We start from the raw sequence: 24,131 nt of genomic DNA on the forward strand, positions 1-24,131 counted from the left end.
ATATGAGGAAAAAAGGGAACTTCCACCCTTACCTCACACCATACAAAAAAAGTTAACTCAAAATGAATTATAGATCTTAATATAAAAGCTAAAAGTATAAAATTTAGACAAAAATATAGAAGAAAATCTTCACAATCTTGAAGTAGGCAAAGATTTCTTAGGACACAAAAACACAAACCATAAAGGAAAAATTATAAATTAGACTTCATCAAAGTTTTTAAATTCTGCTTTTCAGAAGACCTCATTAAAAAATGAATGGCAAGCAAAAGACTTGGAGAAAATATTCACATTATGTATACATGATAAAGACTTTTATCCAGAATATATTGAGAACTCTTACAGCTCAATAAGAAGGAAACACCTAATTTTTTTTTTTAAATGGGAAAAGGATTTGAATAGACATTTAAGAAGATAATGAATAACAAGCACAAGAAAAGATGTTCACCATCACTAACATCATTATTTATCAGAAAATAATCAACTAATTAAAGACACAATGAGATACCACTAAAACACATAATAATGGCTAAATCAAAAAGATTTATAATAATAAATATTGGCAAGGATCTGCAGTAACTGGAACTCTCATAGATTGCTAGTGGGACTGCAAAATGGTATACAGCCACTTTGAATTAGAGTTTTCTTGTTTATTATAAAGTGAAACTAACATATACCGTACTACCAGCAGCACTACCCAAGAGAAATAAAAGCATATGTCCAGACAAATTCTTGTACATGGTTGTTCATACCAGATCTATTTATAATAGCTCCAAACTAGAAACAATCTAAAATGTGATGTGTGCTATTATGATATGGAATACTCCTTAGGGAAAAAAAGAACTATTGATACACACAACAACAACATGACTGAACCTCAAAACCACTGTGCTGGGGGAAGGAAGCTAGACACAAAAGAATACCCACGATATGAGTCCACTTAAATGAAACTATAGAAAAGATGAGTTTAATCTATAAAGATAAAAAGTAGATCTGTGGTTGTCTGGGGCCAAGGAAAGGGGGAGGAGTGTGGAGACTGACTGTAAAAGGGAACAAAGGGACTTTTTCAGGCAATGTAAATGTTGGTAGCTTGATTGTGGTGGTGGGTACATGGTTATACACATTTGTCAAAATTTCTCAAACTGTACACAAAATGGGCGCATATTTATTGTATATAAATTATAACTAAATGTTTTAAAACTTACTCACGGGAAAGCAAACACTTCCAGAAAATAGAACACTTAACTCATTTTATGACTAACACTTTTTCAATACCAAAACTAGACAAAGGCATTAAAGTGCCAACTACCTTGGTGTATGTTTATTATTAGCCTTCTATCAAGAAAACACAGCACTTGTACACACTGCTATTTTTAAAATGGATAACCAACAAGGACCTACTATATAGCACAGGGAACTCTGCTCAATATTGTATAACAACCTAAATGGGAAAAGAATTTGAAAAAGAATAGCTATATGTGTATGTATAACTGAATCACTTTTCTGTACACCTGAAACTATCACAACATTGTTAATCAACTATACTCCAATATAAAATAAAAAGTAAAAAAAAAATTTAAAAAGTCTCCATATATTGTACACCCACAAAAAAAAAAAAGAAAAGAAAAGAAAAAGAAAACAGCACTGATCAAGCATTTAAAGATACTGAGGTATTTGCAGCAGGAGAGGGGAAGTTTGGATAAAGAAAACAGTAATAATAGCTTCCTAACACAGTAATCTAATTTACAATTTTATCCTGAAGTCTTGCCACATTTCTCCTTCTTTAAAAACTTCATCTCCTAACCAATCTTCTATAAAAAATATCTCTCTACTGGTAAGACCAAACATTGAAAATGATTTCTAAAAGCAAGACTGATAAACCCCTGCAGCTTTCAATACAACTTCTGACAATTCTTTCAAAATTAGAGTAACAGTTCACTCAATCACTATTAATTAATAAATGAGTTAAGTCAAATCTAAAAGTTTTATGATGATAGGACCTGTTCACTTATTGTGAAAAAAAGTCAGACATATATAATAGTAGAGAGAGCACCATAATGAACTCCCATCCACATGTCATCAACATTATAAAATTCAAAATGTTATTATTCTTGCTTTATCTTTCTCTTTTTATCTCCTTTCTTTAACAAGCAAATCTCAGATGTCCTGACACTTCAGTCACATATACTTCAATATGCATCTCTAAAAAATATGAATTTTTAAAAAAGATTTCTTTTTAAGATTACTTATTTTTGTACAGTATGAATATATTAGCTAGCTTTCTCAATAGACTACATATCTGGTTGAATTCTTGCCACCTGTCTTCAACATCATAATTTTTTTCAACTTCTGAAAACTATGGCAACTACATTATTCATAAAAAAGTCTTTCAAAGAATATTCTTTTCTATAAGATTTCATTAAGTGTTGATAGCTTATAGCCTTCATTAAAACTAGACATGTCATTTAAATATAGCATAAAGCTCAGTTTTTCATTTGACAAGGAAACTAATTTCTTGTTTGGATAAGGGAGTGAACAGAAATAAAAAGTGGTCACTAAGGCCTAGCCAAAGAAAAGAAGTTATCCATTGCTGTTTAAAATGGATATAATATCCCTACATAAGTATACAATGGGTGCAAAACCATATTCTACACAACCTAAAGATTGGTAGAAAGTATTCGCATTCTAGTGACTCAGTAGAGGCACTTCTCACTAATTCATGGTCGAATATTTTTCACTGTAATTAATCTGGAGATATCATCACATCACTTAACATTCATTCTACTAAATGATAAAAATTACAAAAACCTTTGTTTTATACTCTATAGAGTATAGAGCACATTATACTCTATTTGAAAAGTATACCTGATATATTTACCATGACTATTATTTTGTTTCAGGAAGAATAGAGAGCACTATATTTTAATGATGACATGAGTTGTACTAGAGTTGACTTGATAAATTCCTTAATGCTAAACCCTAAGATCTTAAAAGTAAGTAAAAGGATTTTCATCCATGAATAAGACACTGTGTTAAACATACCCTACCTAGTTGTCTGAGGACAAAGGGATAGGGGGATAGTGACATAGGAATCAACATGGAAAGAAAGTTAATTTTTAGGGTTTCAAAGAACATTTTTGAATTGAAGCGTTTCTTCTGGCTTTCAATATAAAGCATTTTGTGAATTCCCCCCCCCCATTTTTAACACTCACATCATCAAAAAAGAATTAGCTATGAAATAAAGTTACACCAAAGCACATAAATTTTAAGAGGTATATTCTACTTCTCTTCTACATTTCTTCTACATAAGGTACAAACCATTCATCTTAGGAAGAATTAAAAGGAATTATCCATAAGGTCAACCAAAAAATCTAGGAAGCCTCAGAGTAGCTCAGTTAGAATCTTAATAAAAGATAAAAAGAGAGATAAACCCTCACCTTGCCTGTTTAAGTACATATAAGAATGGGACTTATAATGCATACATTGACATTGACTAACTCATGGCTGCATGAGGTAATACTGCTCTCATACACACATTATTTATCCACTACATGTTACTTGTCCTAACCTTTCAATTTAATTGAATCTAACAGAACCTATTAAATTCAGCCTGGTTGCATAAGATTATGACAGTAATTAATGAGTCAGATTTTTAAGTGAGTTGAAGATAAACCGCCTGGTTAAGGCTTTTCCCTTTTGTTCCCCCACTGTTTATTGAAATGGAAACTAGAATACCAATATTCTTAGGATTCCACTAAAAGTGTAATACTGACTTTTCCCTGTGTCTGAATTAAGTCAGGTTTGAAACTTGTTGGTTACTTGAATTCACACATAAATCAATACCAATTTGGTAAAATTTAAATTGCAATTTTCAAAATAATGCAACAGACTGACCCAATTTTACTCTCCCCTTTGGGAAAAAAAAAAAAGCTGAACTACAGATTTATCTCAGGAATGACCTCTGAGGCAAGTCATATAATAAACATTCATTTTATTTGTTCTTTTTTCCCCCCATCCATTTTTCTACCAAAAAAAGCAGACTGTAAAATTTAAATCATAGAAACATCAGAAGTTCTTACAAATAGGCTGCTTGTTTTAGTTTAAAATGTTTGACTATCCTTTTAAAGTTTTCAAACTTCTCTCCCTCCACATAAGCAAGCTTTTACGTTTACTATTGCCTGTCTATTTGAAATAAAGTAAGGGTTTTATCGCTATTGGGTGGTGGGTTGGGGGAGGGGGAAGTCATAGGATAGTTTTTGGCACAGATTTATTTAAAACAAATATTAAAAACTCCAGATCCTCCTGAAAAGTAGTGAGGATGATATCTCACTACTCTTGTAATATCAGGGTTTTTTTTTTTTCCACTGATACACAAGTGCACCTGAAAATACAAGTTGCATAGCAGTGATTACACAAACCTAGAAAAGGCATGCTCACAGCTGTTATGAAGAGTGAAAACTCAAAGTACACTTTACGGTAATGGTGTCAATGATGATTTTTAAATATATATGTATTGTCACTTGAGAAAAAGAAAGATCATTTAAACAATTTGACTGTGAGAAACTCGGTGTTGAGTGGACCACGGTAAAGCTAAATTGTTTCAAATGTACATAACAAAACTTAAGTGTGGTGCATTCACCACTCTGAGGACACTAGTCATTGAATCAGAAAGATTATTTAACAAGTCTCCAGTTCTTAAGATGATTTATCCCAATACCTTAAATGATAACATTCTCTATTGAAATCAGACAAAAAGGCAGTAAAATATGGTTGAGCACGGGCGTTCCACACAGTAGTTATGAGTTGCTCAAAAGAGTGGAGTTCTAAAATTTATTTTGATTTTCTTAAACTCACTCACTTGTGACCAATCTCATGTGCAATGGTAAAAGCTGAACCCAGGCCAATGTCTTCATTAATGCTGCAGCTCCTTTCAGGCTCACACATTCCAGCCACAGAGGCCAAGCCTGAATAAACAGAAGGAGACACAAAGGGTCAAGCCAAGGTGTTTCAGTCTTAAAAAGCCCATACTTATAAATGCCTGGATTCTTTTTAATAACCTCCATGCACAGAAGGAGCAGTTGGCAAAAGGTTAACTTTCTAGTCATTTGCAAAATCACTGGGGGGAGTTTCACTTTGCCGGCTAGACATTAATATTTTTTGAACTGCAGTCAGTGCTGGAAAATGTCTAGACTAGGGGTTAGATTTATAAATTTTACTTCTGGTAACTTGGGACCACCTAGTAACTTGAGCCAGAAGAGGGAATTCAAGAAAGCATTTCTATTTTAACATTCTTCAGGCTGTAGAAAGCAAAATATATCCACATTATTTTTCTAAAGAGATCTGTTTAAGTTTAGTGGGTTCATAAAAATATACAAGCAACTTTTTAGTTACCAAAAAAAGGGAATCCCAAATGGTTTTTAAAAATGACATTTTTATAAAAACAAAAATGAATGATTCAAAACAGAAAAAGAACTGTTAAAGATGGGAGGTTTTTGCATTTTTTTAATCTTCTGAAATTAGTCCTGCAAGTGATACAACAATTTCTATAAGTATTTTAATGGGCGGAAAGTCATTCACACATTCAGCGTGGTTCTCCCCTCTCTCATCCCCCTTAAATGCATTAGTTTTAGAAATAAAGCAAAAACTATGGTGTTAATTCACTGATTCTAGTGAAATGTTATATTACTCAAGGTATTCTTCCCTTGGGAATTTTAGTATGTAAAAGTTTTAATATTTATTTCCAAATGAATATCATGCTCTGTGATTAGTTCAAAACTTTAAAATAGTGTTGAGAAAAAAGAATTTTTGTGTGAAAGATATAATGTCATGTGTTACAAGGAAACAGATGCCAAGTCATACTTAACACACATATGTACTAAAGTTATTTAGAAGAAATTGAAGGAAAAGTAGGAAAAATATTTTATATGATAGTAGTCTACTATCAACACCCAGGTATTAATAATTACTTTCCCACCAAAAGTGATTTCAATCCAATTCAATTAATATTTATCAAATGCAATAAACAATGTTCTGCGCTAGGTACAAAGTCCAGTTGCACTAATTTGGAACAGTAAAAGCTATTCAATTCATATTCTTACTGACAAGAAAGCTCTAGAAATTGTGTATTTTTGTATGTTCTAATATGAAATATCAACATTAATAACCACATTGGAAAAGAGCTGAGGTTAGTGTTGGATTTGCTGATAGACTGTTTGCTTTTCCTACTGATTTATGTTGCAAGGGGGGCAGGAGTTGGGGAGGAGGTGATTTTTGCCTCACAGAGTTAATAATAGTGATACCTTTGTTCTGCCCTTCCATTCACTTAGAGGTCTTGGGACTTGAAGAAGAGGAAGTAAAGAGGGACTAGTTGAGGCAGGATGACTTAATTTTTTTTTGGTTAATCAAAAATATTTAATGAATATTACTTCCAAATTCCACTGAGAGATAAAGAGACAGAGAGAGGGAAAATACGAAAAAGTTTGCAGTACTTTATCTGCCTTTAAGCTATTGGGTTCAACATGGTCCATGATATGGGAAAAACAAAGCCACTCTATTTGAATATTGTTTCTGTTTCGAGCTTTATGAAATTTGGTTTAAAAAATTGCTAATATTTATTGTTAAATTAACATTACTTATATTTCCTGAAATCTATTATGTCATTATCTTTTTGTTGTTGTTGTTTTTCTTCTTTGGTATGTGCCATATCGCCCTATTTTTAATTGAGAATTCCAGATGACTCCCCAAGGTGTATTTGTAAGCACAGATTTACTTATGCATCTGATATAAAATTGTTAGCGCTACTAAAAGAACAACCTAAGAAAAAACATATCTGAGAAATAACTATTTGTTGAAAGTATAAGGTAAATCTTAACTAAAATAAAAGAATAATTTAGATGCTAATGTATTTTTCACAACTTCCCACCATTTTTTCTATTCCTGTAAAATTGAAGCTGTCAGAGTTCTTATGTGTGATTGTGTTAATAGGGGTTTGATTACTATTCGGGTCATTTAGATTTCCTCAGTTTGATGGCCACAGTTCGCACCCTGAAATCTACTTAGCCAGGTTACAACTGGTCACCAGCAGTACTAAGCAAGAAAATATCCAAGAATCAGCATGAAAACCAATATGAAAGTTACCAGAAAGACCACTCAAAAAGAAAAAACCTGATCAACTGTGCTGATAATACATTTTCCACATATTAAAATCAACACATGTATAAACAACACAATTCATTCAGTTTTCAGTATAAGAAATAGTATAAAAATAAGTTATAATGGTTTATAATTTGAAAAATAATTTATATTAGGATTGAAAATATACTGACATGTACCCAAGTATTAAAATATTGATTCTGGAAATTAATAAACTATCCCAAAGTATTAGGCAGTGTTATTATTCATGTCCCAATGAAGAACTTATCTCAGTATAAATAAACTACCTTCAAAAAGCAGAATAGAATATGTATAGATACATACATATGCATATAGCTATACATATATATTTCCTCAAAATAAACACACTAGAGAATACAAGCTAGAGCTTGTAGCCTCTTTGAAACTTGGTGAATATTATACCTAAAACTGATTAAGCACTTAGTAAATGCTTATGGAGTGTGTACAATACAGGGAATAAGTTAAACAGTATAATTTCTACATTAAATAACACCAGTTCATTTCTATAGTAAACGCCTTTATATTTCCTTAAATGACTTAAAAAATATCCTTGCAGCATAAGAGCAGATATTACTCCTACATCATAGATAAGGAAATTGAGGAACAAAGAGCTAAATAAACTGTAAAAGGTAATGCACTGAAACTGCCAAAGCCAGTTGTTGGTTTTTAGCTCAGGTTCCCTTCCTTTGGATAATTGTTGGTCTTGTTAACCTAAAACACTGTGAAGAAAATCTTTTTGATGTGAGCTCTCTCAGCAAAGAGTTCTTTCTCTGTGTTATGATTTTAACCAGCAAACTTCTCCACCATAATACTTGTCATCGGCAAATTGGGATTTCTCCTTTTGCTGTAAATCCTGAGGGAAATGAGGAAGGAGAAGCCTGGGAAGGCAGGTAAGATCATCAAGAGAAATTTTCATTTTTGAAGAGATGTTTCACTGACCTCTCCAGGAAGTAGGGTAACACCTTTTCTCCCACCTCTACTTTAAATTTGATCATCCCCAAATTCTCATGAGGCGCATAGGAACAGAATTCATAACTATTCCTTTACAGATAAGAAAAGTGAAACTTGTCAGAGAATCTAGAGAATTCACCTTCAGTTGCTTAACTTCTGAGTCTGTAAAAAGTCTCTATGACTAAAAAAAACCCACCATATAAAAGCCTCCTGCTTTTACTTAAAATAATTCTAGTTGCTTAAAATTTAGTCTACTTGAAAGCTACCATTTTCCCCCATTTGTATTTGCAGTTAACTTTTAACCACTACAAAGTTATGCTCTGCAACAAAATGATTTTTTAATTTCTAGAATACTATAGAATTGCTTTAAAAAAAAACAAGTGATATTTGGGAAGCACAAGAAAGATAATTCTGTCCTCTCTCTCCACCTCTGGCTGTAATATTTTATAAAATTGGTTTTATTCTGTTCAGGTAATAAAATGTTCCAATAATATCTTTATTTATGAGGATATAATCTTTCCACAAAATTGGACCAAAAGAAGTACTGTTCTTAATGCCTCTCCATGAAGTATCCCCTAAGTTTTTTTTCCCTTTCCGTCCTAGACTGAGATTAAAGCTGGTTGCTTTAATTTGCTCTCAAACTCCTTAGTATTTTTGGAAAACACATTACAGAGATGGATTATACGAAAATGAGTGGTAACTTTTGATTTATTATTACTGTTTGATGATTTTGAATCACCTCCTAAGCTGTTTTTAATCATCATTCTACTTGTTTCCTAGTAAGTGACATAAACACAAAGGTCAGGTTTACCAGTTTATAGGCATAATTTCAGATGTGGCAGAAAAGAAAATTACCAAATTAATAATAATGAAAAGTAAAGCCATTGGACCAAAAAGACAATCTGAACTATCCTCCCTTTATAAAAACTTACCCAGTGTTCCACAGGGCTTATTTTTATAAGTGCAGATATCATATCTATAGAGGAGAAAAAAGAGAAATGAAATTTGTAATCTGATCAAATTTGTAAAATATTTTTGTATATTCATCACATTTCTTTCATGGAGCTCTGGTTGTCAGACCACAATCAGCGCAATTATGAGCAGCCAGCTGGAGTGTCGGCATTTTCAGCACTCTGGGGGACAAGCCAGCTGCACTACACTCACAGCCTCTGGCTGCAAGCCAATGGGACACCTGCCAGTAAGAAAGAAAGGTTAAAGTGGATTTTTGTAATTGCAAGTTCCATAAAACCATCTACCATACTGTTTTGAAGCTAGAATAGCTTGTCTGCAGATTGCTACTGCTTCTACAGAAAGCAAATGGGTGACTTTTTATTCCCAATATCTTTTGGACCTGCTGGAATATTTTTTTATTATAGCCACAGACTATATTTTATACTTCTGAGCTATAAGCAATATTTGGAGTTCCCTTAACTCTAACACAGGTTCTTGTTTAAAAATAAACTAGGGGACTTCCCTGGTGGCACAGTGGTTAAGAACCCACCTGACAATGCAGGGGACACAGGTTCAAACCCTGGTCCAGGAAGATCCCACATGCCACGGAGCAACAAAGCCAGTGCACCACAACTACCGCTCCTGTGCTCTAGAGCCCGTGAGCCACAACTACTGAAGCCCGCACGCCTAGAGCCCATGCTCCACAACAAGAGAGGCCACTGCAATGAGAAGCCCGCGCACCGCAACGAAGAGTAGCCTCCGCTCACCGTTACTAGAGAAAGCCTGTGCGCAGCAACGAAGACCCAACGCAGCCCAAAATAAAATATTAATTAATTAATTAATTTTTAAAAATAAGAATAAACTAGGGCAATACAGCAATGGGAATAAAATTGATATCACATAGTTTTCCTAGTTGTATACCAGCAATTTAGTGTGGTTAAAACACAAATATTTTACAAACAGCTAAATAAATAGCTCAATAGAAAGCTTTCCTAATGATGGTCAGATACTTATTCTAATGCTGTACTATATTATAACTCAATACAAAAGATGGAATCCATAATGCTGCATATTTAAAAATATATTACATTTAGAATGCTAAATCAGTATTGATGTGGACATTTATTTTTAGTATTTTTATAATATCTTTGTAAACTAATCTCTAAAATCAAAAGTATTCAAAGTTCTAAAGTGAGAATAAAAAATAAAGTTAAAAAGACTGAACGTTTTTATTTGCCTACAATTTATGCGACAAATGAAAAGATTTTCAGGAAAAAAATAAAATTTCACCAACTAAATGAAAATCCAGGTTGTAAGTTTTTTTTTTTAATTGTATATAAATAATGGTTAGTCCATAGTACTAGAGGAAGGCGTTAATAATTAATCCCATTCTTGTTTATCAGATCGAAACTTATTTTCAAGAAACAAATATACCAGCATACCACTGGTTATTCTCATTAAAATCCCTAGAGATTCCCTTTGCCTATTTTTGAATTTCAAAATCTTCATCTTGTTCACTTTACATTTGAGAAAAGGGATTTCTTCTCCTCTTGCATACCATTCTCTTCTGACCATTCACATATTCATCTCCTCTCTTCTCTTGTAATTGGAAACCACAGGATTGCAGTATCTGGTACACTCTTGAATATAAGATAGAGAGAGGGTACTTGGTGTACTTACCAAAGCACCAGAAAGTATATTCTGGGTGTCACAACCAATTTGTCTTGTGATTATATGTGTAATGCCTATGACATTACATAGACAGAACCCATACCAGCAGTCTTCAACAAAATGCAAAAAAAGGCTTCTCATGGGTAATGCAGATATAAATGTTTAAACGAAGCCTATTTCCAAATCCTCAATTTCCATATGTACCCTTTCCTAAAATTGATTTGCCTGAGGATGCATCTGCAAGTCACCAGTATTCTGTCCCTCTTTCGAGTCTCACAATCATCCTGTTTCTACTTTACAAAAAAGAAAGCATACTTCTCACCCATCCCAAACCTTGCTATGGTGCCTTGTTCCCCACCCACCCCTGTGGGTAAAAGTCTTCAGCGCATTAATGCAAAGGGATAATTCAAGAGTGCATTGGGGGAAAACCAAGATGGTGGATGAGTAGGAGGACGTGGAGTTCATCTCTCTCCACAAATGCATCAAGAATACATCTACAGATGGAACAATTCTCACAGAACACTGGCTGGACACTAGCAGAAGACCTTGGACACTGGAAAGGACAAGAAAGATCCCCGCACAACTGCGTAGGATGAAAGAAAGAAGGGAAAAAGAAGAGGAGAGGCAGCGGAACGGGATCTGTACCCCTGGGGTTGGGGGGGGAGCTAAAGCAGAGGGGCGGTTCCCGCATCTGGGGAAATCCCCTCACTGACGGGGAAATCAGTTGGGACAGAAGGGGAGCATCTGAGGCTGCTGGAGGAGGATGAAACGGCTTGTCTGTGGCAGATAGGACAGAGTGAGAACTACACAGATGGTCCTTGCCACAGCCCTGGGCGCCCCAGACTGGGACGTGTGTCTGCTGGTGCACACGGGGGGCGGGGGGAGGCGCTGAGAGTTGGAACATGCGGACTGAAGAGCAAACCTGGGAGCAAAACTGCTGTTGGCCGCCGAGGAGACAGCCTGAGAGGACGGGAGGGAGGAAATCCGCAACCAGGAATGCTTGTGGAGGAAACCCAGACTGCCATAGAAGCAAGGCACCACTGTTGAGTGATGTGCAGGGGGTGGAGCCGCCATTGCAGCCTCTCTCTCCCCACGCGCCGGCCAGCTGTCCCGCCAGGCACCAGGAAAAGCCCCCAACAGGGCTGGCCTTCTCATGCCTGCCACCAGGAGCTACAAAAAGCCCCCACCAGAGCTGACCGTCTCGCGCCGGCCGCCAGGCACTAGGAAACGCTCACCCTAGGGCCAGATCTCTTGTGCTTGTGGCCACCGGCTTTCCCGTGCATCTGTCGCCACCGGGGCCCCCGTGACCCAGGAAGTCGTGCCACCTCTGCGCCCTGTCCTCACCGGGGCAGACCCGAATGCTCCAGGGCAGCCTTCGGAGCAGACTTATGGGGGTGGCCCACATACAGAGGTGGGGCTAAAACCACAGCTGAGCCCCAGGCGCAGAGCAACTAAGGAAGAGGAACAAATGAAGCACCGGACAAAGGATTAATCTCCAAAATATACAAACAGCTCATGCAGCTCAATATCAAAAAAACAAACAACCCAGTCAAAAAATGGGCAGAAGACCTAAACAGACATTTTTCCAAGGAAGACACACAGATGGCCAAGAGGCACATAAAAAGATGCTCAACATCACTAATTATTAGAGAAATGTAAATCAAAACTACAATAGATATCACCTCACACCGGTGAGAATGGCCATCATCACAAAAACCACAAACAATAAATGCTGGAGAGGGTGTGGAGAAAAGGGAACCCTCTTGCACTGTTGGTGGGAATGTAAATTGATACAGCCACTATGGAGAACAGTATGGAGGTTCCTCAAAAAACTAAAAATAGAACTACCATATGACCCAGCAATCCCACTACTGGCCATATACCCAGAGAAAACCCTAATTCAAAAAGACACATGCACCCCAATGTTCACTGCAGCACTATTTACAATAGCCAGGACATGGAAGCAAGCTAAGTGTCCATTGACAGATGAATGGATAAAGAAGATGTAGCACATATATACAATGGAATACTACTCAGCCATAAAACGGAACAAATTGGGTCATTTGTAGAGACGTGGATGGACCTAGAGACTGTCATACAGAATAAAGTAAGTCAGAAAGAGAAAAACATCGTATATTAATGCATATATGTGGAATCTGAAAAAATTGGTATAGGCCATCTTATTTACAAAGCAGAAATAGAGACACAGATGTAGAGAACAAACGTATGGATACCAAGGGGGAAAGAGGGGTGTGTGATGAATTGGGAGACTGGGATTGACATATATATACTATTGATACTATGTATAAAATAGATAACTAATGAGAACCTACTGTATAGCACAGGGAACTCTACTCAATGCTCTGTGGTGACCTAAATGGGAAGGCAATCCAAAAAAGAGGGGATACCTGTATACGTATAGCTGATTCACTTTGCTGTACAATAGAAACTAACACAACATTGTAAAGCAACTATACTCCAATAAAAATTAAAAAAAAAAAAAAAAAAAGAATGCATTGATCCTGGAGGATAATCCTTTATGAGCAAAGCAAGAAAAATTGAAGGGGATGACACTTGTTTCATCCTGGGAAGACCTGGGGTCTGTCAGTCTGATTGTTTATAAATCAATCTATATACCTATCTCACATTTAGAATTCAGAAGTGAGATGGTTGTCATGGAGTGTATTAACAGGTTGATTTGACCTAAAAAATGAAGTCAGGCTTGTTATTGACTGATAGTAAGTCTGACTTAGCTAAGTAGTTTGGGAACAAGGAATGATTTAGCCAGTCAGATTTTATGCAGACATTTTTCATGACCGAATGAAATAGGCAGCTCCAAAGTTTTGACAAAATTTATTTAAAGCATATACACAATATATAAAATGTTTTTAGCTATAGTCTCTGTAGCTACTTAAACTTGTGATAAAAAGTATTTTATTTTACTTATTTTTTTCTTTTCAACTCACTGCTTTTATTTATTCATTAATATCTTTATTGGAGTATAATTGTTTTACAATGTTGTGTTAGTTCCTGCTGTACAACAAAGTGAATCAGCTATATGTATACATATATCCCCATATCCCCTCCCTCTTGAGCCTCCCTCCCATCCTCCTTATCCCACCCCTCTAGGTCATCACAAAGCGTCAAGCTGATCTCCCTGTGCTATGCAGCAGTTTCCCACTAGCCACACATTTTACATTTGGTAGTGTATGTATGTCAATGCTACTCTCTCACTTTGTCCCAGCTTCCCCTCCCCACCCCCCACCCCGTGACCTCAAGTCCGTTCTCTAGGCCTGCGTCTTTATTCCTGCCCTGCCACTAGTTTCATCAGTACCGTTGATAAAAAGTATTTTAGATATCAGCTTTAATATACACAAAGTGGTACATCATTTTAAAAAATTATTTTAGGAGGCAAATTAAGCAAAAAATTTGAAAAGCACAGATAAATACAACTTATATTTCCACCTCAAAGCAGTCCTTTCTCATCTCCTTTCCTTGTTCTCATTTTGCCTACACCCTTTATATTATACTCATGATGAATATTATTTCATTCTGCCATGACTGCAAAAATACCTACACAAAGGCTAAAGCCACCAACAAATAATACAAGCTAAAGCATCTTAGACTAGGATAATTCTATTTGCATTTTCTTCAGCTTTCTCCAATCCTCTAATATACCTATAGAATTCTCCATAAGCCATTCTATAGGGAAAAGATGGGATTTCCTAGTGGCTTCTTCATTCAATTCACACTCTATCCTTCTCTATTCTATATTCACAGAGAGCAGTTATGATCTATGCTTCACCTTTAATACCAAGTACTAAAGAGCAACATTTTTATATTCATTCTTTCTTATACGGATGTACTGAGCACTTATCACATGCCCAGGTATAGTGCCATATACTAGAACCTAAAGATGAATCAGTAAGTTGTAGTCTATTTGGGAAAAGACACATAAGCAGATAAGTTACAAAATAATGTGAGAAGATGATTAAATAAAATAATGTAAAAAAAGTTAAACAATACAACAGAGCCAATACTTATTAGCTATTATAATTATTGTCACAGTCAAGTTATATACAAAATACTATGGAAATACAGATGAAGGAATGGTTCTACAATAGAAAACTAGGAAACAGATTCATATATAACATAACATCTGAAACAGATTTTAAAGACGTAGCCAGATAAAATAAAAAAGGAAAGGGTATGGCATAAATGGGGAACTATGAAAAGTTCAGAGAGGCTGAAACATTGAACATATAGGGTAAAATAGCAGAATACAAACTTGGAGAGTTGGTGTGGGAAGGAGGGCTATTAACTACCTTGAATGCCAAACCAGATTTCTTTTTTCCTACAGGCAAAAGAAAATTAGAAAATAAATTTGCATAGTAGGAAATTTTTTTTTTTTAAAGTATGTTTATATGAATGTGTATACAGATTAAGTTTGTACACAGATAAAAGTCTGGGAGCTTAACGGTGGGTAGCTGAGAAGGAGGTGGGAGAGTAGGGAGAATATAATGATTTCTACTCTATTATATAAATTTCTATATAGCTAATGTTTAATCAGGAAGCATTTCAGCTATGCTGGCCTCTGATGATCAACACAAGAGATAGTTTATAGCTAGTCTAATTAATGTTTAATAAATGTTGAAAATGTGTTTTTCATTGAAGAAAAAAAGTAATGGTGTTCCAGATCTGTAGATTTGCAAAAGATTTCAGAAGCACTCTACTGCTCTTCATGAACACTTACAAGAATTCAGCAAACATTGTAGGCTATACACTTAGGTAAAGCTTCTGAGACTTGTGTGTCCACTCATTGGTTTGGAGGATCATGGTGCCAACTGACAACTATAAGGGTAACAGAATTCTGTCCCTAAAATATGTTCATGCACACATTGAGTGCATTTTTTCACGCAAAGTATTGTCAGAGCACTGAAATAACAACTGAAATGTCATCCAACTTATAAAATAAGGAGTATGAACTATTTTGTGCCTCCTTGTTTATTTAATAAATATTTGTATGTTTAATGAAATTTGATCTAAAACTCCCCTTCATTACAAAAGATAACAACACTCACTCACCAAACCCTCAGAGTATGCCTGATCATATTCACTTAGGTCAATTTGAAACAATAAAAATTCCTGATTGATGGAAGGAAGAGGTGATACAGTAATAAGAAAAATATTTACATGTAGCTATATCTATCATGATACATACTTCTAAAAGACTAGATTGAATTTCCACTTCAACACAGAATTGATTAACACAAATATTTTTCCATTCCTTGATTGTGTGTGCTTGTTCAACATTGTGTTATCTGTACATAACAAAATGTTCAGCCTAAGTGCAAAGTAATCATTTGAGACATTTTTTAAAAATTAAAAATTGCTTTAATTCCATTACTTCCATACTTTTATAAACTTAGTCTTTCACATTTTACCTTTTTAAATGTGTTTTTTATGTTATTTCATATTCCATCCGTTTTCTCATAACTATTTTTCCTTCTTTTTCATGCATATATTTCTGAATCTTTCCTTTCCTACAAATATCATCTTTGCCCCATATTTCTACAGACGATAAGAATCTTGGTGAGTTATCTAATTCAAGCTATGCTATGCTTAAACCAGGACTTCTCAAATTAGGCCAAGGATGAACCAGCTTATTTCAGCTTCTATATATATATCCCTCAGTCTTCTCACATCTAACCTCTAAACATCAGTTTTCCACATTATGCTATGATAATCCTCACAAACTTCACACTGCACCCCTTTCTTGTGATTTTCTCATTTTTACCTCACATCAAGTTCACTCTATACTCTATCAACTCTTCTCTGCCATACCATGGTTTTGCCTTATTTTCCTCCAAACCTGAGCCACTTCGGGAAAAACTGCAAAGAAAAAAAGTGCAAGGAATCTTGCTTTAACCCAAAGATATAATCTGTGTGCTTTTAGGATTTACCTTGCTGCCACATAAATTGAAGAAAGAAGAGACAGAGGAAAAGGAGTTTCCCATTACCCACTCTCAGCACCCTTTAAACAAATCGTCTCTACTAAATCTTGACCAACCCAGATGTGGCAGGAGCACCAAAACTTGGGCCTTTGGTCTAAACTACAGGCTAGGCTAAGAAGTACACTGGCATCCTAAGTAGTGAGAGAAAAGCTGAAATATGATTAGAAGAGGTTCTCTGGATTCTGAAAAACAGCACTTTATCACTGTGGTACTTTTTTCTTTGTTTTCTTTTCATGAAAGAATAATAAAGGGCTCAATCAAGGCAGGTGAAAAAGAGCTAAGAAACGTGATCATGGGGATTCTATGTAAAGCCAGGTACATAAAGGAAATCAGGGTTCCTTTTGGGTGAGTAGATGAATGCATACATTGTCATTTCCTTACCCTAAATTCATATGGTTGAATTCTGAGCAAGATCAAAACCAGAGTTGGCTAAATATCTGTTACTATAACATGGGTATACTTTTCTGCTGTGGATACTTTCAGCTACTGAATCTCCTAATCACTTTGGCTAGGCATGGCTATCAGAAGAAACTGACCAAAACACATGATGCAGCTCCATTTTAAGGTCTGCAAAATATAGCACTACCTTACAATGATGAAATACCTAGATGGGTTCTTCAAACCTTTTCCAAAAACTACATTCCATTCTTATGTAAGAGAAATGATCATTGCAAAGAAGCATTCCTTTCAAAGATTTACTTTTGAAAATGGAATGAATTAAAATCTAAACTTTGAGTCTCATTTGTTTAACACTGAGTCACAGACTAGCTTCCAAACAGAATGTCCTATGTACTGTGCTGTCTCATTTTGTTCTCTTAGATGTGGTGGTGAAAGCCAAGTGATAGTGACACAGCACTTTTCAGCTTTCTTTACATGTACTGATATGAAACACGACCTCACTTCTAAAGACAATTGTAATAAAATAATGAGGAGAAAAATTATTTTAACCCAATATGTGTGAGAATGTACACCACTTTTTATGATAAATGAAAAAGATTATAAGACCACCTGCCTTAGTTTGGGCTGCTATAACAGAATGTCATAGACTGGGTGGCTTAAATGACAGATATTTATTTCTCATAGTTTTGGAGGCTGGGAATACCAACATCAAGGTGGCCTCAGATTCACTGTCTGGTGAGAGCCCACTTCCTAGCTTGTACACAGCTGGCTTTTCCTTGTGTGTGCACATGGCCTTTGATTGGTGCTTGCTCATGAAGAGAGAGAAAGCTCTGGTGTCTTTTCCTCTTCTTATAAGGGCACTAATCACATCATGAGGACTCTACCCTCATGACCTCAACTAAATCTAATTACTTCACAAAGGCCTCACTCCCAAATACCATCACACTGGGGATTAGGACTTCAACACTGGAATTGGGGGGGTGGAGGGGACAAATATTCAGTCCATAACATTTTACTTCTACCCCTCAGATTCACGTACAAATTCATGTCCTTCTCACGTACAAAATACATTCATTCTATCCCAACAGCCTCAAAAGTCTTAATTCATTCCAGTATCAACTCTAAAGTCCAGAGTCTTACCTAAATATCATCTAAATCAGATATGGGTGAGACTCTAGGTATAACTCATCCTGAGGCGAAATTCCTTTTCAGTTGTGAACTTTTGAAACCAGAAAAGTTATGTTTCCAAATGGAGGATTAGGCATAGAATAAATGTTCCCATTCCAAAAGGGAGAAATCAGAAGGAAGAAAGGGGCGATGGGTCCCAAGTAAGTCCAAAACCTAGCAAGGCAAATGCCATTAGATCTTAAGGCTTGAGAATAATCCTCTTTGGTATGACGTTCTCCCCTCCAGAACCACTGGGGTGGTGGCATCACCCCATGGCTTTATGAGGTGGCCTCACCCCTTCAGCTTGGCAGAGGCTGCCCACCTGGCTTCACCCACTCTGCTTCTATGAGGGCCCTCCCATGCAGCTCTGCAGGGCAATGGCCCCGCCCTTTGAAACCAGGGTAGAAATAGTCTTGCCTCCCAGGCTGCACAGTCTGGGCCTGTGGTGGGAGTAGTAGCCCTGCTGATCTCTGAATTGTCTTTGGGGTCCTTCTTCCCTTTTCTTAAAGGATAATGCATGTTCACATCCTTCCTTCATTACATCCTATTTTCTCTGTTTCCTTTTGTCCCAGCTGGCAGTGTTTTCCCTGGTATAATCCCATCTCTATTCCTGACTGTTTAGATGGCTGATTAGGTGTGTAGTTCATATCCACACTACTCTCCCTATTAAATGGTCAGTCAGCCACACATTTAGTGTTCTCTTTTGAACACGCTTCCTCACTTTTTGCAATTTGGATAGGATGAGGATTTTCCAAATCTTGAACTGCCAGTTCCTTTTTTGCTTAATAATTCCTTCTTCATGTCTCTCTTCTTGCATTTTGCTATAAGCGGTCAGGAGGAACCAAGGCCCTCCTTCAATGCTTTGCTTAGAAATCTCCTCAGCTAAATATCCAATTTCATCGCTCACAAGTTCTACCTTCCACAAAATACTAGAACACAAACATAATTTGGCCAAGTTTTTTGCCACTTTATGACAAGGTTCAACAAGGTTCACCTTTTCTCCATTGTCCAATAACCCTCATTTCTGACAGAGATATCGCCAACATGGTCTTTCTATCTGTATTTTTATCAACATTCTGCTCATGATTATTTGTGTATTCTCTAAGAACATGGAAGCTTTCTCTACAACTCTCCTCTTTTCTTTCTGAGCTCTCACCAGAATCATCTTTAAAAGTCCCTTCACAGCAATCTTAGGTTCTTCTAGCAGGCATCTCAAAACTTTTTCATTCTCTACTCACTATCCAGTTTCAAACCTTCCACATTTCAAAGTATTTGTTACAGGAGTACCCCACTTCTCAGTACCAATTGCTGAATTAGTCAGCTTGGGCTGCTATAACAAAATACCATAGACTGGGTGGCTTAATCAACAAATATTTATTTCTCATATTTCTGGAGCTACGAAGTCCAAGATCAAGGTGCTGGCAGATCCTTTGTCTGGTGAAGGCCCTCTTGCTGACTTGCAGACAGCTGCCTCTTTGCTGTATCCTCACATGGCAGAGAGAGAGGGGGGTCTGGTCTTGTTGTCTTCTTATAGGGGCACCAATTCCATCATGGGGGCTCTACCCTCAAAACCTCATCTAAATCTAATTACTTCCTGAAGGTCTTAACCTCCTAATACTATAACACTGGGGGTTAAGATTATAACATATGCATTTTAGGTGACCACATTCAGTCCACAACACTACTTTAAACAGTGAATTTGATTCAGTTTATGAACTTCACAAGTTACATTTTTTATAATACTCATCTCTTTTTCCAAATGACATTAATTATCTTGGAAAAGTTACTTGCTGATATTTTTGAACCCTTAAAACCCAAGACCACCCATATGTATATTATCTGATGAGGTAACATATTTATATTATTATGTGACTATCTTATACAATACTTCTCAAAGATATGTCAGGGTTATTTGCTTAATAAATATTAGGTGTATTTAGCTACTAATTCTTGTCTTATGTCAGAGGCTACCAGTGTTTCTCCTCATGGAATGAATTAAAGATTTACCATTAGATTGTAAAACATAGCCCGCCCTAGCTATTCACATGATAATATGAATTTTCCATTCATTCTACTAGGGTTTTTCTATTGGGAAGCACAGAGATAGTTAGCAAAGAATGCCTTTGCCCTTGCAAAACTGTCCCAAGCCATTGCAAAATGTTGATCTATCTGACAAGACTGAAATTTTCGTATCTAAGTTATAAAAGCCTACCAACACAGGATTTTCGTTCCTTGACAATCATCAGTAGCCTCAATTCAACAGATTATCATTTTTGTCCTCTGGGGCTATCCTCAATAGTATTTCAATCCTTTTCCATCTCCTGGTTAACTGATTAACTTTCTCCTTGATTGTTTTGTCACTAAATCATGATATATTCTTTACAATGAATAAATTGTTTCTATATTTCTACACATTCACAAAAATGGGATATTACGTTGTTTGCATCCTGTCTTTTAGCTAACAATATATTTTGAGCATCTTTCTATGTCAGTAAAGAAATATGCACATCATTTTAATGACTTTGTCAAATTCTGCTGTAACAAAATTTAAACAATGCCCTATTGTTGAAAACCTAAATGGTTTCCACTGATATAAACTTAATCACAATGAACATCACTATAATTTTGCACATTTATCTGATAATCTTTTCATATTAAAATCCTAGAAGAGAAACACATTTAAGGATTATCATTCATATTGTAATGATCTCACCCTTGCCCACTTCAATAACCTTATGTCCACCTCTCTCCCCTCTCTGCAATCTCAAGTCGTATTTACCTTCTTTTGGTTTCCTGAACATACCATATTTCCTTCCATTTCATGAACTTTGACCTTGCTCTCACCTCTATCTGAAACACTTTTCTACCAACCCTACTCTCTTTGCTAGGTTACTCCTACTAATCTTTCAGATTCCTAGTCAATGCACTTCCTCAAGGAAGTCTTCCTTGACTAGATGAGGTTCCCCTAATCAATACTTGTCGAACTCCCTAAATTTTTCCTTCATAGCTCTTATCAGACTGGTACTTTCATGTATGTGTCTTTCCCACTAGACTGCAAATTCTTTGAGATTAGGGACTGGGCTGTTTTGCTCACTACTGTATCCCAGCACCCAGCACAATGCCTGGAGCACAATAGGTATTTAGTGTTTATAGAATTAATGCCCTCTAGAAAAGTTATATCAATTTATGCTTCCACAATCCTATTTCCTGATACCCTTGTCACCAGTTAATGAGAAGAAAGTTATTTTAAGGTATTGAAACAAAGTTAAATAATGAAGTTCTTGTGTGTTTGTCAGGGAAGCAGAATTTTTTTAAAGGTACATTTAATATAGCATTGTCTTGGTAAGTAGATAATGGAATAAGTTTGATTCATTAAAAATTTATCTACTAAAAGATTCTCTCATATTAATAAATTTAAAAACGAAACCACTTTTTCAACAAATATTTACTGAGAGCTTACCATGTGTTGGGATAAGGAAAAACATGGACAGAACTAACTTACTCTTCATCTGAAGATGCTTAGAAACTTTTCTAAGATCAGTAAAGGTTTAATCAGGCATCATGAGAAAGAGAAACTCTTTTCACTCTTTTACACCACTGGAGTACAATTTATTGGACTCAACTTTATTCATTTTAGTTATTTTTGTGCCCTCTTTTTCCTTTGTTCTTTCACAAGAACTGGATAACCTTTTCTCAGCATAGCTGTATTCATCCTTTGAGATCCAACTCTACTTATAACACCCTAATTTATATCCTTAAGTATCTCTTGTTGGGGTGAATGCAAATATCTTTTATCCAACTCTACCTTATATGTAGCTTATTATTCCTAAAGCATAACTCTGCTCATGCCATTCTCCCACTCAAAAATTCAACTCTCTCCAAAAATCTAAACACTATAGCTTGGAGTTCAAGAACCCTCAAAAATCTCAATTTACCTTTCTAGAATTATCTTTTACTTCTCCCTATATATGTCTTTTATTCTAGCTAAATTTGACTGGTGGTGCAGTGGTTAAGAATCTGCCTGCCAATTCAGGGGACACGGCTTCGATCCCTGGTCTGGGAAGATCCCACATGTCACACAGCAACTAAGCCCGTGAGCCACAACTATTGAGCCAGTGCTCTAGAGCCCGTGAGCCACAACTACTGAGCCCGTGCACCACAACTACTGAAACTTGCGTGCCCTAGAGCCCACGTGCCACAATTACTGGGCCCACGTGCCACAACTACTGAAACTTGTGTGCCCTAGAGCCCACGTGCCACAATTACTGGGCCCACGTGCCACAACTACTGGGCCCACGCGCCACAACTACTGAAGCCCGCGTGCCTAGAGCCCATGCTGTGCAACAAGAGAAGCCACCACAATGAGAAGCCCGCGTACCACAACAAAGAGTAGCCCCCGCTTGCCGCAACTACAGAAAGCCCGCACGCAGCAATGAAGACCCAACGCAGCCAAAAAAAAAAAAAAAAATTGACTAGATACTCACCACTGTCTAAAAAGGCCCTCATCTTTCTCACGTCCCACACTTTGATCATGCAATATCCTCCTCCATTTATACTGTGAAATTCTAGACATTCTTTAGGCTCAGTTCCAATATCTTATCCTTCATTATGCCTGAAGTGACCTATTCCTTCTCTAATTATTACAGCATTCTGTGTTTCACAGTGTTGTTTTATACCACAGTTTCTTATATAAACTTCCTTTTCCTCCCAGATACTCTCATCAGTATTTAGGGGATATAATAAAATCTGCCCCCCCCCAAAAAAAGAGAAAGAAAACAAAATATAATGACTATGAGAGTTTGATGGGTTTCTTATCCTTGGGATATTTATATTTCTCATTGTAAAATTATTAAATGGTCCTCAGATTATGATTAAGCTTTTCATGTGGTTTAGCAACAAAGAAGAAAAGTGCTGATTATGTTAACTTGTACAGTTTAGTCCACTGTCAGGCCTATTTGTCACTGTAAATTAATAATGAATGGGGCATTTTTATTCCATATAGATCAGTTTCAAAAGTTTGGTTAATTGTATATCTTTAAAAGTGCATTTGAAGGCTAACAAAAATCAGATTTTTAAATCTCCAAGGTTAAGGGCCAGGTTCTAGAGTATAATAAATTCACCTAATTAATAAATGCTACCCTGAGTTATATATTTTCTTCTTTAGGGAGTAAATAAGAATCTCAATATTCCCTCACAGCTGTAGGAACAAACACATCATGTACTTTTAATGTTAAAATATTTTCAACCATCACAGCACCTAGAACAAAAATGGATAAGATTGTTGAATAAAAAAAAGGTTCGTTTTCTAAAAAATAAAATAATTAATAGGTTGCTCTTTGGTTAGAAAACAAATTACCTACCTATAAAAAAATACAGCTTCGTTTAGTACTAAAAATTAATTTTGACATCACATAGGATGGAAATGCTTTATAAACAATGTAAAATTGATCAGTCCATTTTATATTATTTATAATATAAGGACAGTTTATACAAATAACTTTACACACTTACTACATACAAATTTTTTTTCTTTCTAAGTTTTTACTATAGCATCCTTTTAGTTTTACAGAACATGGTAGACCACAAGAGCTCTTTGCCTTAAAATAAAGTACATAGCTTATTTTGTCTTTTTCCTCAAAAACCTCAAAACCAAAGAAGCTATTTAAAGCAAAAAAGGAAAAACATAATATACATGTAAAGCACTGCTCAATAGGGAGAAGAATTTTTCTATTGTTAGTATATGGGTCTTTTAAATCTAGCCACAAGCAACCAATAGTCTAGTTCTGTTTGTCAGTACTTTAGTAGTTG

General features: G+C 35.9%; 1 protein-coding gene across 5 annotated transcripts in view; it reads right to left on the reverse strand.

Annotated features, from left to right (window-relative positions):
- ADAMTS6 (ADAM metallopeptidase with thrombospondin type 1 motif 6) overlaps positions 1 to 24,131 on the reverse strand; it is a 269,849-nt gene that overhangs the window by 153,497 nt on the left and 92,221 nt on the right. For all 5 annotated transcript variants that reach the window (XR_009502323.1, XM_059916475.1, XM_059916474.1 and 2 more), the window contains exons 8-9: positions 9,054 to 9,097; positions 4,856 to 4,961 (exon numbers count right to left, since the gene is read on the reverse strand). Coding sequence is in view for 4 of the 5 variants with exons in the window: in XM_059916475.1 (XP_059772458.1) it covers positions 4,856 to 4,961; positions 9,054 to 9,097 (150 nt within the window). In the remaining variant the exon portion in view is untranslated. The remainder of the gene's footprint in view (positions 1 to 4,855; positions 4,962 to 9,053; positions 9,098 to 24,131) is intronic.

The sequence above is a fragment of the Balaenoptera ricei genome, chromosome 3, assembly GCF_028023285.1.
Source record: "Balaenoptera ricei isolate mBalRic1 chromosome 3, mBalRic1.hap2, whole genome shotgun sequence".
Taxonomy (NCBI): domain Eukaryota; kingdom Metazoa; phylum Chordata; class Mammalia; order Artiodactyla; family Balaenopteridae; genus Balaenoptera; species Balaenoptera ricei.